Genomic DNA, 17,897 nt, shown 5'->3' on the forward strand with positions numbered 1-17,897 from the left:
TGTATATACTTATATTGATCGGTTGAACTTACTGCACTTAGACATAAAGAGCGTGTGTGTGTGTGTGTTTGTGTGTGTATTATAATGCAAAAGCATCATTACGCTGTCTGCCTGCTACTGATCCACCCAACAGCAGTCCCTGCAGCTGACATTCGCTGAAGTGGACCTGATGATGTCTGTGTTTTCAATCTGACCTGAACTTTGCAGCATTCGAGGCCTCAGCTCGTCCCTGGACGCTCCTGATCCGTATTTACAGCTGCACAAGCTGATGAGTGTAGTATCGGCTGTTTACTTTCTGAAGTGGAAACTGCACTCCTGACAATTGTAAGAACTTACGGCCAAATAGTTTACAGCCCGGTTCTGCCTGCCAAAGCCTCCCGAGGTAGATTAAAAGCTCCCTGAGACGCAATTAAAGATGCTGAAACTGTCGGAGCCCCAAAAGAAGCATCAAGCTCTTCACAGCATCTCACTGGAGTCTTCCTTGAAAATCACGTTGTGCTGTTTGTAGGTTTGTTTGTTTGTTTGTTTGAAATGCATTTTATCAAACACAAAAAAATACAAGGAATCCCTCTCAAATTCACTTGGCTTTTATTCACATTTCATAACTGTTGACATATCAACTGCACCGCCTGTCCATACATTCCCACACTCACTTCAAATGGTCCTTTTCTCACCAACCTAAACAGCAGGTAAGACCGCCGCCAAATAATATTAATAATAATAATAATAATAAGTACAACAATAGTAATAACAAAAATAAAAGCAGCATTGAAGAAACAAGTTTTGTTTTTTCCTCTCCCTTCATCACCAGCATCTTTGTCTTAACTTTACCTGAATGTAACCGTCAATGATCAGTTTAACAGAACAAACAAAACTTGATGTGATAAATAAACACGGTCGCTGTCATCATCTGACCGCCATCAGAGTCAGAGCCCACGCTCACAATCATGACAATATTAGTAATGAATGATACAAACTCAGAAGTAAAAAAAGAAAAAAAAAGAAAAAAAAAAAGGAAAAAAGTGAGTCAAGCTTTTGTTTAGGTAAAAAAAGCGTGATTGGTCTTGTGTGTGTGTGTCCTGGTCATCTCCGCCACGCTGCTCAGCGGCTGTAATGTCACCCTGCAGCGCTAGTCTTCGTCCTGGATCCAGTGTTTCGATCTGCTCTGGTCCCGCTGGGTTTGTGGCGTGTGGTCATTAAGACAGATGTGCAGAGAGCAGACAGATGCTGCTTGCTATCAGTGAGCTACAGCGGGGCGCTACAAACAACAGCAGGGGTCTCGAACTTGTAACAGCATGTTAGCACTATTTAAGCGCCGGGCCTCAACCTACAGCTCTCACACACACTCCATGGCTCGGTTTGAAATACTCCGGTTTACTGTGAAAAATACTCTGAGATCTAATGAAACACGACAAGCAGATTCTTCCGGTGCAGTTCTTCAACGAAGCCCCCCTCTGACATGAAACTCATTTAGCTGAAAACTTATTTTAATGCCCGCACATCAGAAACACATTAACCACAGCATGCTTGCCTTCGCACCTCATTTCTCTCACACTACTATTCTGAAAAAATAAAACAGTCTGAATTACTTTGTATTTCCTCTTCTGAGGATTTACTCTCGCTGTGAAATGTGTAACATTTGGTGATGCTTTGGTCCTGACTGGCGTTAAAATGAGGCGACAGTCCGTGGGTCGTTCAGTTATTGTCAGTGACGTCTGACGAAGCTGCGCCCACACCGTTCTGCTGGAGCAGATGAGCAAATCTCTCTGGTTCTAACATCCTCTTCCTGTTCCTGATGATCTTCAGATTGATGTGATTGATCTTTAGGAGGTGTAAGAGCAAAGGAAATGTGACATTTTTTTTAAAGACACAATTAAAGAGAAATTTGAAGTTTAAATCTGTTCTAAAAATCAACCCTAGTTATTGGAATGTTCTTAATTTTTGCAGATTTATTCAGCTCCTAAACGCTCGTTCTGTTCGGGGCCAGAGGGCCCCTGAGATATGTATCCCAGGATACATCCTGGGTAGTCACAGGGCAAACACACACAAACGCAAACCAAAACTCAATCACACATGGGGAGAACATGCAGACTCCACACAGAGAGCTGGGATTTGAACCCGCCGCTCCACTGTGCGGCCCGGCAACATGCATATAAAATGTTTTTCATATTGCACATAAACCAGGGTCCTGCTATACAATCCTGCTGCTCCTGATGCATGTGCCTGCGCATTCTTCAGATATTATACAAGAGTAATTGAAAGGTATGATGCTCTAAGACACTTTAAAATTGTCATTCTGACAATGCTAATTAATTAAGACTTAAATTGCAGCAAACTTCAATCACTGCTGTTGTGATTTTTATTTTGCCTATGCGACTGCATTATTCAGTGCTGCACCAGGTACCAGAACACCATGACAGGACTGTGAGCATCTGTATCCATCCTGAAGATCCCCAGTACAAATGTCAAAAAGCCAATATTCGAGTAGCCAGATTGGTAATGTTACATGTCTGAAAAGGGCTCGGCTTTCTGCAAATGTTTGCATAAAGCCTTGAGATAAGTTTGGCATACTGATTTCCTGTGCTGAACTTTACATTCACCTCCGAGCCGTGTTTAATCTACTCTGTATGCGGCGTGAGCTTTCAGCTGGGCCCCGAGTCAATCAGATAAAAACCACATTAGAGCTAAAATCCTCTTGGACATCAAGACTCCGCATCCTGTCACCTGTGCCAGTGGAGATCATGAATACATACGACGGTTTCCAAAAGCAATGATATGGTCACTGACGGCATGTCAGAAAGGCCTCCATGGATGGGAATAGTGTGCTTTCTACGCGCCAGTTTTCATCCCGGACACTAGGTGGCGGTGGTTACCTCTGTCTTTATTCACCACTGAACCACACTGTGCCATCACAGCCTGGACTTTCATTCTGGATGAGTGAGACTCTGATGGGATTCCACCATCAATAATTTATTTCAAGTCTAAAACGAAAAAAGAAAAAGAAAAAAAAAAAACTACAGAACTCATGTCGGTTCATCCACCATCCTCGTATGCATCCTTTTGTAAATCACTCCGAGCCGCAGTGCTCCCCGTATGGGCGCACTGTCTCCATCAGTCATCTGTTATCCCGTCCTGTCAACCATCAGCAGACGTCCTCTTGGTGGTTTGCTTTGTGTCCAGTTTGCCCTGCTGGTCACTGTCACTGGTACTGGAGGTAATTTTTGAGGGACTGGGGCAGCGGGAGGGTCTCGATCTCCTGCAGCCGGTCCCGACCCAGCGCCAGGCGGGCCGCACGCCGACACAGGTCCATCAGAGGAAGAGGCTCAGCTGCAAAGAGAGGAGAAAGACCGTGTTTTTAGAAAGCTACAGGAGAACAGCAGATGCCTGGAACAGTCCAGGAAACAACCATACGCTGTTTATAAATGTGACCACTGTGGCCTGTGATCGATTATGCATGATTTTTGTGCATGTATGTTTACACTAACACCTATCCTTTCTGTGCATGCATAATTAATCTTCATATTCGATATGCATGAATGAATGAAAGCAATAAGTAGAGCGACAATGCCCATCTTTAAATATTAACACGTCTTTGCACACACCAACCAGCAGTCACACATATGGCCACTAACTTCCACAGTCAGAGCCGATTTATGCAAAGTTCTTGAATTTACATCATGTGCCTCGCAGCGAGAGTGGAAGGTCGGTGCAGATTGCTGTTATTTATGTAGCATTGTTACTTCTCTCCTGTCACTGAGGATCTACCTATTTTCTAACCTTGATCTTCAGCTCAGGATTACGAAGGTAACAGATACTGAAGACTGCTGCTGCCTGAGCTGCAAGACGCACAGGGTGCTGAAAAGAGGAGGCTTCCTGAGTGGAAACCTTTGTGGATCAGGCTGTTTTATTGACATGTGAATTACTTATTAGTTGATTAATAAGAAATCATATTTAGGCATAAAATCATCATGATTTATTGGAATCAAGTTTTGTAAATTCTTGTTCCATTGATCTTCTATGGCTGAGAAGTTAATGGTTCAACTTTTTCTGTATTTCTAACTGTTTGTCAGTTAGTGGACTTATTATCCATTACTAGTTTTGTGCATTAGGCAGCTGTAGTGGGTCACTCTAGATCCCAGTTTCTCATAATTCTGTCAGTTCTGGAAGTTTGTTTTTCCAAAAGCTACTATTTGATTACTTTTTGAGATAAAAGACAAACAGGTAAGCTGTGGCCGTTCCCATAGTTTTGCATCAAATTATAAAAACCAATAACTGAGTAGTTTCCCAGGTGAGTGGAGGAGGAAGACCGTTTTAACGGCATTTTAACCAGATATTAATTGTAATTAGTCGGTAATTGCTGTGACTATAAATGCAAGTAAAAAAACAACAACAACAAATAAACAGCTGTTCTTCTCAGATTTTTTTGTTTATCTTCCTTTATTGCGCGTTAACAGCTTTACGTTTTACCTTCCACCACTTGGATTTTATAGTATCGCCAGTTTCAGTTTCCTCTAACAACAGCCGATTCATTGGTTTAATTACAGACCGCAGCAGAGCACGAGGGAGGGAACAGGGATGTGCAGGGACCCATTATCGAAATGAACTCCCCAATCTGACAAAGCTATAACCCTTCCTCATACTCTTCCACCTGAGGAGGCACTCGCACAGTCTGGCTCACGCTGTGCACACACATGGTTTATTGCATCACATCATACATGCAGCAGCAGAATCTGAACCTAGTGGCCCCTCAAAAGCACAACGGCACCAAACCGCTGGCACTCCGACGGAAGGAGAACGCTGTGAAATGGGGCAGAACAACAACAGTGGAAGTCATCCGGATAGAGAAAAGGGGGAGAGGATGAACGCTGGAGAATTAGCTTATTATGAGGAAGGAAAAAAAATACCAAAGAAAGATTCTAATCTGTAGGTGGTTTTTATTTTTATATTATTTTCTTAAATGCAGATACCTTCTGAGATATTATCACTGTATTGGAAAAACAAACAATGGTTTAAAGGTGTGAAGTGCTTCGTGTGAATCCAGAGTGACATTAAAGCACATCCAGTCACTCTGTCCCTGCTGTTTCTGTTGGAATAGAGTGTGTGTGTGTGTGTTTTCAAGGTTATCTCAACACTCGAAACACCTCCATTCCCTCCCCGTGTGTGTGCCCTTGCAGTGTAACTGTCACATTAATGCCCATCCATACCGACAGACACTTTTTTCTTTTTTTTCGCCACTCGCGCACACTCACAACGACATGACAGCAGCGCTGGTCTCTGCTTTCACCTCTGTTTGACTCTCAATTACGCAGCCATTAAAGGGGCTGTTCTCATCACATTTATAGACTCCAGCGTCGATGAATGGAGGCTGAGAGGCATCAACATCTGATACAGTGAGCCGTGACTGGTTCTCTAAAACTCTTTTGTCTGGCTAGGACACAGCCATATTGATATTTCCATTAATAATTCATTCAATTCTAAATGGATGCAAAGGAAAAGTTGCACGGACTTTTCTTTTAATATGTGTAAAAGCATAAAGCAAAGCAAATTCCGAGGTATGTTTATGCAACGCTATGAGTGCTTCAGAATGGCTCAGCGCGGGTCGACAGTTTGAAGTTAGGTTTTTCATCTTGTTATTTTCAAGATCTTTTTTCATTCAAGTCTGAAAAAAATCTAAATCGCTCACGAGTCTCACAAGGCCTCCAATAACTGAGCCAGCCTAAAGGACCGAATAACACGACTCTTCAAAATCACAAGAAGACATTCAAAAACATCAATGTCATAAAAAGAGCTTGTTTTTTTTTTTTAAATTCACTTCATCTTAATACTACAATTCCCATCACCTCTGATATTTAAAGGTGAAAATATTACCACACATAAAAGCAGATTCACCTATAAAATCTAAGGCCAAAACAGACGGATTTGTCTATGCAACCCAACAGTGACACATCTGAAATCCTCCACAGAGTTACACTCTATTGCTGCTTAAGAAGTTAACACAACAAATTGATAAGATCACTATTTGCTTAATAGATTAACTGACTTATAAAACATTGCACATCATTAATGATCACAAAATGACTAGTAAACAGCAACTTGTAGTTGTTGTGCTATATAACTGTTGGACTGTAAATTATTTAGTTTGAAAGCTTATAAACAACATAGCAGGCTCTCATTAATAGCTCTAAATATAGAGCCAACAGAAATAAACATTGACGCTAAGCTGGCTTTGCCGCCTCGCTGGCTGATGACCAGAGACACGGAGTGTTTGCAGACACCTCTGTGTGATTGGTTAATGCCCTTCTTTGTTGCAGGGATACGATAATGAGCTCATTTCGCAGCAAATCTCCATGAAACCAAAAGTTATCTCGCACAAAAGTTGAGAAAATGTCAAGCAAAACACAAGGTGGAGAACGGAAAAAAAACCTGACATCGACTGCTCGACATGGCGATCTGTGCTGTGTAGAAACACACAAACACACAGAGCCCTGGTTTATGGTCATAAGCAATTGACTCATTGCTTCTTCTGCAGAACAGAAGATTGTTTGCTCAGTTGATTTACAGGGAAAAGCCATTCGAGTCATCTGAAACGCCATCAGACTGGATCTGAAAATGTCAGTTGAAGGTTACTGTGGCTACAAACATTCTTGAATCGCAGCAGGGCAAAGCTGCTGGTGTGTGTGTGTGTGTGTGTGTGTGCTGTGCATCTATCAAGAGGAGCAATTTCAGACCAAATCTAATTCATTTCAGCACGCTTGTAGGCTCTTAAGTGCAGTAGCAGTTATGCAAAGACGATTTCCGCAGACATCACTGTGGATGGAGAAAGCAATGAGTCACTGTCGAAGCTCTTTCTCCTCTCTCTTCCCTAAAACCCCCCAAAACTTTGAAGTTCCACAACAACAAAAAGTAGACGGAAGAAGTAAACATTCACGAGCTGTAATATTATTCCTTTATGGCCAAAATAGATTCTTAATTAGCCTCTGTTTTGGAAATAATGCGCAGGAATGAAATTGCCTCAAGGAGGAGTCAGTTTTACAAGACTTGCAGTACTAAAACAGAAGTGCTTAGTCTGCCCCATAACATTGCTGATCTCATGTTTACACTGCATTAATGCCTTGATGATGGAGCCTAATGATTTCCCAGTGAACGCAATAGCTTCAATGCAATGCACTAAGATGTCTTAAAACCAAATCTATAAAAAGCCGGTATACACATTGGGATTCATCAATGTTCAGGGTCCAAAAAGAGATATTATTCAAGTATATATTGATATTATTCTTGTTTTATGTGACACAATTGCTGTTGTTTACTATAAGTTTGCGAAGTTTGCATCCATCGGCTTCTCCCCAGATTTACATTAAGGCTTTACAGCAGTAATCAGCTGGGCTTAATATCCTCCATAGGAATCCTCACTGTATTAACGCTCGGATTTAATTCTTCGCGACACATTTTCCATCATGTTTTATCCTATAAGTATCTCCTCCAGTGCTGAGAGAAGCTAATGAAGAGATTTGCTGTGGATAATCAGCAGTAGGTCATTTGCCTCTGCATCATTACACATTTGGAGCAGGAGGGAGAATCAGGCTTTAAAATGCAGCAAGAGTTAGGAACATCTCCAAATATCTACATGTCTCCTACATCAGTTGCAGTTTAATCGGTGTGGAATCTTTAACATTTAATGTTATTTAGTGTAGAGATTTCAATTTTTTTATATGGTACCAAGACCTCTGCTGTCATAATTTTAGGTAATAGTGATTTATTTTTTCAGGTTTAAGAGGTTTTAATCAGGATTTTCATTATCATGTTTACACTGGGGAACTATCCATCCTTCATATTTCATACATAAAATATCCTGAAAGAGGCATTTGGCAAAATTAATTAATCCAGAGGATGAATGTAAAGATCTTTCCCACTTGTTCAAGCATGTTGGCAGCACTGGAAATCAAACTCGTCACTGCAATTCTTATTCCTCTACAATCTGCAGTGATTGATTTATTTATACTAAAGTGGCCGATGTCTATAAATTCTCAAAGATAGCACACTGTTGAAGGCAACTGATGCAGTGCCTGATTGATACGACGTGTGAAGTGATCCCAGCCGGAGAGGAACTTCTTCCCTGATTAGACATTTTATATGGATATGAATCGAGACCCCAGGTTTGCTGTGATGGGAACAAGAAGTAATAGGGGCACGCAGTGTGACATGCCGCCTGTAATGAGATGCAGCAAACAGCAGTACAGAGCGGAATTTATTGTCTGTAGAAAATGATAATGGGAGAGAGGGTGAAAATGGCAACAGCAGCATCACTTTCATGATGGATGTAAAAACTGACCTGAGGGGACGCGCTGAAGCTAAATAAAGCCTGACAGACAGATGAATTAGCTCAAAGAGCTGGTCTGTCGGATTGAAGGGGACCTATTTGCAAAAATATTCAACATCGCATTCATAACAAGGAGTAGTTAGCATCTTCCATCCACTAACATGGAGTAGTTAGCATCTCCCATCCACTAACATGGAGTAGTTAGCATGTCCCATCCACTAACATGGAGTAGTTAGCATGTCCCATCCACTAACATGGAGTTGTTAGCATCTGTCATCCACTAACATGGAGTAGTTAGCATCTCCTATCCACTAACATGGAGTAGTTAGCATCTCCTATCCACTAACATGGAGTAGTTAGCATCTCCCATCCACTAACATGGAGCTGTTAGCATCTCCCATCCACTAACATGGAGTAGTTAGCATCTCCCATCCACTAACATGGAGTTGTTAGCATCTCCCATCCATTAACATGGAGTAGTTAGCATCTCCCATCCACTAACATGGAGTAGTTAGCATCTCCCATCCATTAACATGGAGTAGTTAGCATGTCCCATCCACTAACATGGAGTAGTTAGCATCTCCCATCCATTAACAAGGAGTAGTTAGCTTTTGCCATCTGCTTTTGACAGTCACTGAATGAAGGCACTGAGTGTCAGAGTTTGATTGACAGCTGCAGTCAGCTGTGTAACTGCACTGTATGCCCATATATGGTCATTTCAGTTAGAGTGGAGAGAGGAGAAAATTAAAGTGTTTTTTGGGGAAACAACTGCTCCTTGTTCCTTTGCTGTTTGGCGAAACTGAACAAAAAATATCACGTTTGAAAGGAAAATTTGTTGTCTTTCAGTTGGTGAGGCTTTCAGAGAAGTCAGACGTTTAGTTTGGACTGTAGAGGCCTCAGTTTGTGAGAAGCGCGAGATTTTTCCCCATCCGGCGCCATTATAACTGAGAGGGAAAAAAATGCAGAGCGCACACCAACTTATACCTGTGAAAATGTACATAAATCATGATATTTTCCCCACTTATGTTACATCATCTTGTTTGGGAGAATCTGGTGAGACTTTACGTGTGCTGGGTTTGTTGATAGGAGTCACGGTTTAGCCGCAGTCGCCACTTGTTCGAGGTGCTGAAAAAAGGCGACTTTTTTCCTTTTTTCCCCATTATAACGGATTAGGGCCGGAGCAAGGCAGGATTTCAGACTTCCAACTTTGAACGCTAATAAAATCCACACCGTTAGACTTTTGACAAAGTTGTTCACAACTTTTGTAGAGAAAATTGTCCTCTTTCACGTCGCGTGACTCTTATGTCTGTACGACAAACGGTCTCGGAGGAGATAATTTTTTCGTGAGGAGTGATTTTGAGCAAAATTTTACTTTGAAAGGGAAATAGCGGACTTCCTGTTGGATTTAGGTCCGGGGTGTCAGCGCGTGAAATGTAGATCTCGATGAGACGAACGCGTGAGTGTTGGTTTGATCTCGCTACGACATTCCTGCGGGCCGTAGCGACTGTTTTAGACGTTTTTTGGGATCTAGGTGGCGCTAGAGAGCAGATGTTGGTTTTTTTTCCATTTTATAAAATTTTTCGCCGGTCATGATGTGCGTGCCAAATTTGGTGAGTTTTCGTGGATGTTTAGGGGGTCAAATTTGCGTTTACTTGGTAGGTCAGTATAATAAAAAGCCGCAAGCGGCATTGGTCGGGACCGAGCCTCCCCGCCGGCCAGCGACTGAGACGTCCACCCACTAACATGAAGCTTTTAGAATCTGTCTTCCATTAACACAGAGTTGTTAGCATCTCCCATCCACTAACATGGAGTAGTTAGCATCTCCCATCCACTAACATGGAGTAGTTAGCATCTCCCATCCACTAACATGGAGTAGTTAGCATCTCCCATCCGCTAACATGGAGTAGTTAGCATCTCCCATCCACTAACATGGAGTAGTTAGCATCTCCCATCCACTAACATGGAGCTGTTAGCATCTCCCATCCACTAACATGGAGCTGTTAGCATCTCCCATCCACTAACATGGAGTAGTTAGCATCTCCCATCCACTAACATGGAGTAGTTAGCATCTCCCATCCACTAACATGGAGTAGGTAGCATCTCCCATCCACTAACATGGAGTAGCTAGCATCTCCCATCCACTAACATGGAGTAGTTAGCATCTCCCATCCACTAACATGGAGTAGTTAGCATCTCCCATCCACTAACATGGAGTAGTTAGCGTCTCCCATCCACTAACATGGAGTTCTTAGCATGTTCCATCCATTAACATGGAGCTGGTGGCATCAGTCATCCACAAACATGGAGTTGTTAGCTTCTCCCATCTGCTTTTGAGAGTCACTGAATGAAGGCACTGAGTGACAGAGTTTGATTGACAGCTGCTGTCAGCTGTGTAACTGCTCTGCATGCCCATATATGGTAATGTGAGTTAGAGTGGAGAGAGGAGAAAATAAAAGTCTTTTTTGGGGAAACAACTGCTCCTTGTTCCTTTGCTGTTTGGCATAACTGAACAAAAAATATCACGTTTGACAGGAAAATGTGTTCTCTTTCAGTTGGTGAGGCTTTCAGAGCAGTCAGACTTTTAGTTTGGACCGTAGAGGCCTCAGCTTGTGAGAAGTGCGAGATTTTTCCCCATCCGGCTCCATTATAACTGAGAGGCAAAAAAATGCAGAGCGCACACCCACTTATACCTGTGAAAACTTACAGATACATGATATTTTCCCCACTTATGTTACATCATCTTGTTCGGGAGAACCTGCTGGAACTTTGCGTGTGCTCGGTTTGTTGATAGGAGTTACGGTTTAGCCGCAGTCGCCACTTGTTCGAGGTGCTGAAAAAAGGCGACTTTTTTCCTTTTTTCCCCATTATAACGGATGAGGGCCGGAGAAAGGCAGGATTTCAGACTTCCAACTTTGAACGCTAATAAAATTCACACCGTGGGACTTTTTACAAAGTTGTTCACAACTTTTGTAGAGAAATTTGTCCTCTTTCACGTCGCGTGACCCTTATGTCTGTACGACAAACGGTCTCGGAGGAGATAATTTTTTCGTGAGGTGTGATTTTGATCAAAATTTTACTTTGAAAGGGAAATAGTGGACTTCCTGTTGGATTTAGGTCAGGGGTGTCAGCGCGTGAAATGTAGATCATGATGAGATGAACGCGTGAGTGTTGGTTTGATCTCTGTACGACATTCCTGTGGGCCGTGGCGACTGTTTTAGACGTTTTTTGGGATATAGGTGGCGCTAGAGAGCCGATGGTGTTCGTTTTTGTATTTTATAAAATTTTTCGCCGGTCATGATGTGCGTGCCAAATTTGGTGAGTTTTCGTGCATGTTTAGGGGGTCAAATTCGCGTTTATTTGGGCGTTAGTATAATAATAATAATAAACGAACGAATAATAATAGAGACCTTGCCCTCCGGGCATGGTGGCCTGCGGCCACCATGCCCTCCGGGCTCGGTCCCTAATTATTTATCCAGCTGAGACTAAGGAGCAGCGGGTTTTTCATTACCTGAGAATGAGCCCTTGATATTTACACACCCCTCGTTAGACGAAAGAAATGTTTCCTCTTAAAAAAGGCTGTAAAATGAAGAGGTTAGTCCAACTTCAGTCATCCATCTGTCTCCTCTACTGCTCTATCCCAGTTCGGGTCCTGAGGGCTGGAGTATATGTCATGTGACTTTATAGGTAAAAAGACGGAGTTCTTTATTGGCTACTTGTTTTGTTGCCTTTTAAATTACTGACAATCACTTATCTTTTGTCAATTTTCCATCCCAGTTAGCTGTGTTTGTTACATACCGTGTTAATTAATTCAGTATTCATCTATTACAGTACACTACTGGAGGCAATTAAAAGCAGAGTTAATCTAAGTGAACGCTTAGTCACACAGTTATACCTTTAAAAATAAAGGACTTAAAAAAAAAGCCCCACTTTGTGAATAATGGAACCACAGGGATCGCTATCAATGTAGATCAGTTTGGATTAACTGGATTCACTAATTAAAAAGCAGACAATAAACACGCAGAAGTGAATGAATTCAAATGAGCTGTTTAATGTCTGAAACCGCATGAATCAAAGATGCAGAGCAGACAGGAGTGACTTCTGAGAAAAACACGATCCTTTTCCTTCTCAAGCCTCCCCCCCTCTTATTACCATAGCTTTATCTCCTGTGTAACTGTATCCCTCTCTCTCAGCTTTCGTCCAGCAAAGCTCGTCCATCAGCAAAGAGGAACCCCACTCTGCCTCCTTCCTCCTCCTCCTCCTCCTCTCTACATTTTCAGCCCTCTTTCTGCCTTTATTCCGTCCAAGGTCACAGTGTTTCAAACATCCTGCCTCACAAGAAACCATCACTGTCGACTGAAAGCCGCATTTTCTCAACACGTCAATAAAAAAAACTGCCTTTGCTTGATGATGACAAGGCATTTTCTGTCATTATCCAGTTAGTTTCAAAAGTGGTTTCGAAGCCCAAGAGGTTGAAGAATTTGAAGGAGCGTGTAATCCGTTAATCCTTTAATTAAAGTCAATACAATGTGAAAACGATCAAAACTGCAGTTGTGAGGCTTTCACACGACAACAGGGAGGATGTCCGGACAAATCCACAACCCTAAAAACCATGTATCCATTCACACAGCTCAATAATGTCACCACAGATTTTGAAGGCCCTCTTCCGTTTTTCCTAATCTAATGGTAAATTATCGAGCCCACAGCAGTGTGTTTTTCTGTCAACATGACACACACGAAAGAACAAACATTTACTCACAGGAAATCTACAATAAACAGGTCGACGGGTCGAACGCAGAAAGCAGAAGGGACAAATGTAGAGTCACGCGTATGGTAAATCAAAGCGGCTAACACCTCTCCGAATCAGGAATGATCAGAGAAACTCAGAATGCATCAAGTAAACAAACACGCAAAGTACCCAGACCATCCTACTGTCCAGATTGATCTTGGGCAAGGGTATCTGTAGCAAACAGTCGCATGTGAGGCTGAATATTAGAAACCAGTGTTTCTGTCGCATCAAATATTCAAATCTGTCAAAGCACAAGAAGCTGTCTGGTTTAAATCACTCCCTTTGCCAATTTAAAGTTTTTTTTTTTTTTTTTGGAGAAAAGATTGCTTTTAACTTGTATTATCGTCCATGTGAAGCTCGTCTCTGGCAGGTCGGCTCGACTTGAAGAAAGTAAAAACTCCTCTGCGCAACAAAGACAAAGACGTGAGCTAATTGGGAAGCTGCTTTAAAAGTTTCTGTTGTGCTTTAATTGTCACACCGACTTAAAAACAGAGTCTGCTCGCTCTCTGGCGATATCAAATGGAAACATGAGGAGCTCAGGGGAAGAAACGAGCAGAGGCTTCAAATCTCATTGGATGTGCAGTCGCTTCAAACTAAAAAACAAAAGGAGCTGATAGCGAAGGCGTTAAATCCTTAATAAAATGAGGCATTTTAAATATCAGATTGCACTTCAGTGTACAATATGAGGCCTGCTGCGCTGAATGTTGACCCTCCTGAAGCACCATCCAGAGCTCTCACTGCATCCTCAACGCTTGAATCCGGCATTCACGATCCTGAACAAGCCAGCGCTGAGTAATAAATACGAGGGCTGGATTACGGGGCCACCGAGAGGCCAGGAGTGCAGTACAAATTGCATTATAATGTTTTTAATGAACAGCATAAATGGTAATGGAATAGGCCGCTTGAGGTATTCCTCCAAGCCACAACAAAATGAGAGGCTCCCAAAAAATAAAAATAAAAACAACATTCAAACCTCACTGGCAACAGAAAACAACACAACAAAGGCAGGATTGGGAACCGAGGTGCATCTTTAATCTTTGAGCACAGTGTCTTTCCTTTTTCAAAACACACAAGTAGCCAAACTCCCGACACACACCGGCGTCCTTCAACAACCGCCGAGGAGAGCCGGCATTATCCACAACAAATGTACCTCCGGCGGCGTCCTCTCTGCTCCTCTGCGGTTCATTGTCTAACGCCGCCAGTTTCTTCACACAATCGCACTTTAAGACACGCTCAGGAAGCCATTGTGCACAACTTACGCAGTCATTTTGCCACAATCCACGGCGGCATTGTTAGAAAACCCTTTTGAACTAAAAAAAGAAGCAGCCATGGGGTGGGAGGACTAATGGCTGCAAAGAAAGTTGTACTAAGCTCGTCCCACACAGATTTGGGGAAAGAGGATGTAAATATCACTTGTTGTTTTTTAAGCAAACTCCACCTTCAGATTTTTGGGCTGAAGCTAAATTCGGTGATTAAATTTATCTGTGCAGATGCCATGGTATGACTCATATCTTATCAGGCACATTAGTGTCACACAGAAACGCAGAGGCATTGTGGGCAGAGCTGGCTGGTCGAGGGGAGCTGGTAATAAAAGCCATGGCAGTGTTTCTTTTTAAAGCCCGGTTCTCTCTTTACCGTCCTGCTTTACTGTAAATCCACAGTCCACAGTCTCCTCTGGGATGAGAGGCGAGGAGATAAAGAGAAAGAGGAGGAGAACGGGGGGTGAGGAAGAGGAGAAAAGAGCAACAGAGATCAAGCACGGAAAGATGTGACGAGGTCGCGGGACGAGAAAGGAAGACGGACGTGAAGAAGAGAGGGTGATAAATAAGACAGGAGAGCGCCCAGCTGGTCTGCCTGACCCTCAGATATCCTTGACAGTTACAAACCGCAGCAATGTGTGGATTTTTCATTAGAGTGTCAATATTGGAGGAAATCTGTCGGCATAATTTATTAAACACGCCATAAATTAATTGTCCTTCTTCCCCGTGCGTAGGCTTTTCAACAAATGCCTCAAGAGTGACATTTTATCAGTGTCTTTAAAAGAAAAGACCCCGTCTCAAGAGACGATAAGTCTTATTGACAGAGTCAAATGGTGGACACACAGAAAAAGAATCATACAGAAATTAATCGAAGCTTAATCTGACTCAGCACTACGTTTTAGAAACTTTTAGCTCGTTCTTTCAGTTTTATGACTTGCATGTTTATAATCTTCATTTATTCTCGTCACTCTCGCTGGACTCATTCACAGTCAGCAGGTGGGGAGGTGCACTTAAGAGGAGAGTAGCAGTTAAAGAGCCACTTTATACGCTTCATAAAGGCGAGCCAATGTTTAACCAATCACCACTGGCTGTCAACACGCCTTCAAATGAATCCGAAATATTTGAGATAAAAACCTGGGATGATGCTGACAAACCTCATGACACTGGATCGCTTGCACAGATCAGCTGATCCTTAAAACTGAAGTATGCAAAAAGCAGTTCAACAGTTTCGCCACAAAGTAATCATGAAGAATAATCAGCAGGAGTGAAAAGGTTCTAGTCTGCCTTCACTGCAGAGAAAAGCTACATATTTATTCATTTGTCTTTGACAGAGAGAAATTTAGCAGCGATTCGGCTGAAGGTGGATCAGATAACGCTGGAGATGTAGCACATTTAGAGAAGAAACAAATTCCCTTCAGCTCTTTTTAAGAGGAATGTTTGAAGTCGTGGGCTTAAAAGAAAACATGCAGCAGAGACGTCCTTCAAAGCACTGCCGCGCATTTTTGGTGCATTTAGGAGGTTGTGTGTTTTTGGCCTCTCAGAGGAGAAGTGAAAATCAGTATTAGCAGTACTCTCTCCAACATGTACAACATGCACTCCAATAGCTTCTGTTAGTGCTCTCCATTGACATTGAGAGGATAATGGGTTTAAATGCCGACTGGGCCTTTCTGTGGAATTTACATGCTCTCTCTCTCTCTCTCTCTCTCTCTGTGTCGGGAGTTTCCTGCAGATACTCTCAAGATCCAAAAACATGCATGTGAGGTTAATCTGTGACCCTGAATTGCCCCGAGCCGTGAATGTGAACTTCTGTGGTTGTCTGTCCTCTGATGAACTGCCGACCTGCCCAGGGTTTGCCCTGCCCTCGCCCACAGTCAGCTGGGATTGGCTCCAGCAGCACCAGATTAAGGGATGGATGGACAAAGCAAAAGGTTATGAACTGAAGCGGGAGCACTTCCGCTTTTATTAGTGTGCAGTTTTATTGTACAGTTCACCATTATGGTAACTTTTACACACATTTCGTGGGCTGCACTTTCTCTTTTGACTGTAATTTTGAACTTGATGTTCCACTAACCCAGTTTTCCTTGCAAATTAAATCTCGGTGAGACCGACCTTTCAAATAAAGGTTAACGGAAAAACATAAATGACGTTAGGTAAGCCTGGCCTGACCCCAGTCACGCCATTATTATCATTTAACATGGCACTTAGTGTAAAAGTTATTAAACTTACACACTATGCAGCTTCTCTCTGTATCCGCTGCATTGACTATGGAATTATGTTGTCTCATGAATTTTTAATAAATCACATAAAAGTCATGCTAATCTACATAATGAGTCAAAACTGACATTGTAAAAAAAATGAATATGTTACCAAACAGAGTCAGGCGAAGACTTAAGAAATTGCAAAGATACATGGAGTAAAGGGTTTTTGCATACAGCAGATGATTGTTTATGGCTGAATTCCTAAACAGAGACACTGGAGAGAGCTTACTTTTGGCATTCTAATGAATGCAATGTCCACACAAACGCTGCGTAAACACTATCCCATAATTTGAGGGATGGCCAGTCTCATTAGACAAAGCAAACTAATTATCTGAGCAACCACAAAAGGTCATTGTGCATTAACTCTGCATGGGGGGGGGGGGCGGCGAAAGTTCCAAACAGAAACAGAGAAACAGAGCTTCACGGATTAAGAGTAGAAGAAGTCTTTAGGGCTCACGCACGTGCATTAACACGTATGCAGGCACGAGCTGCCGCACGTGCACACATGCGGAGGGCGGGCCTCTGTCACCGATCTGATTGAGACGGACTTAAAAACACGGCTGATCCCTCCACGGCTTTACCTGTCAGGTCAGAGCAGCAGTCTGTCGGCGTGCATGTCTGCCCACTCACTCACGCTGGAGCCAGAGGAAGAGAGGGTGACAACAGACAGGGGCAAGAGATCGGTGTAACTTTACACTGATGTGTGAAACCTCTGCAAAGTGGTTATGAATTAGAAACCTACAGATTAATAGAAAATAATGCAGAATTACATTAGGTCTCATTATTATATACCTGGTTTATACATTCATTTTTTGAAAATGTTTAAATTCTTCATTATGACCATCCAAGCTTTTCTTCATAGATTTAAAATCTAAAACTAAATCTCAAGTCTGAAGAACTTTCCAAATTGCCTTTGGATGACCTGCTACTGTGCAACAATCTGCTATGGTAGCCATCATTTTAAAAATAAACCAATTCAAGTACTGCTGCAAAAACAGCTGCCAAGTTTAGAGTTTTAGAAACTCTCCATAAAGGGATGCATGCAAACATCCCCAAAGGATGCAATGTTCTTAAATGACCTACAAAAATAACACACGGGGTCATTAACCCAAATGCTAACCCCACACAACGTCAAAAGGCAAACACCTGACCCGAGTACACTATAATGTGTCAGGTGTGGAGACCCAGTTTAAGAGAAAGCAAACGTGAACCGTGACGCAAATGAGTTTGAGATATGCTTTGATAGGTAGCTTTTCATATGTAATGAGGCTGTGAAA

General features: G+C 42.4%; 1 protein-coding gene across 2 annotated transcripts in view; it reads right to left on the reverse strand.

Annotated features, from left to right (window-relative positions):
- Window positions 1-577: 577 nt before the first annotated feature.
- Window positions 578-17,897, reverse strand: part of LOC115405470 (SPRY domain-containing SOCS box protein 4-like) — a 45,716-nt gene continuing 28,396 nt past the window's right edge. For both annotated transcript variants that reach the window (XM_030115058.1, XM_030115057.1), the window contains exon 3: window positions 578-3,327. In XM_030115058.1, coding sequence (XP_029970918.1) covers window positions 3,200-3,327 — 128 coding nt within the window. In that variant the 3' untranslated portion in view covers window positions 578-3,199. The remainder of the gene's footprint in view (window positions 3,328-17,897) is intronic.

Source organism: Salarias fasciatus, chromosome 18, assembly GCF_902148845.1.
Source record: "Salarias fasciatus chromosome 18, fSalaFa1.1, whole genome shotgun sequence".
NCBI lineage: Eukaryota > Metazoa > Chordata > Actinopteri > Blenniiformes > Blenniidae > Salarias > Salarias fasciatus.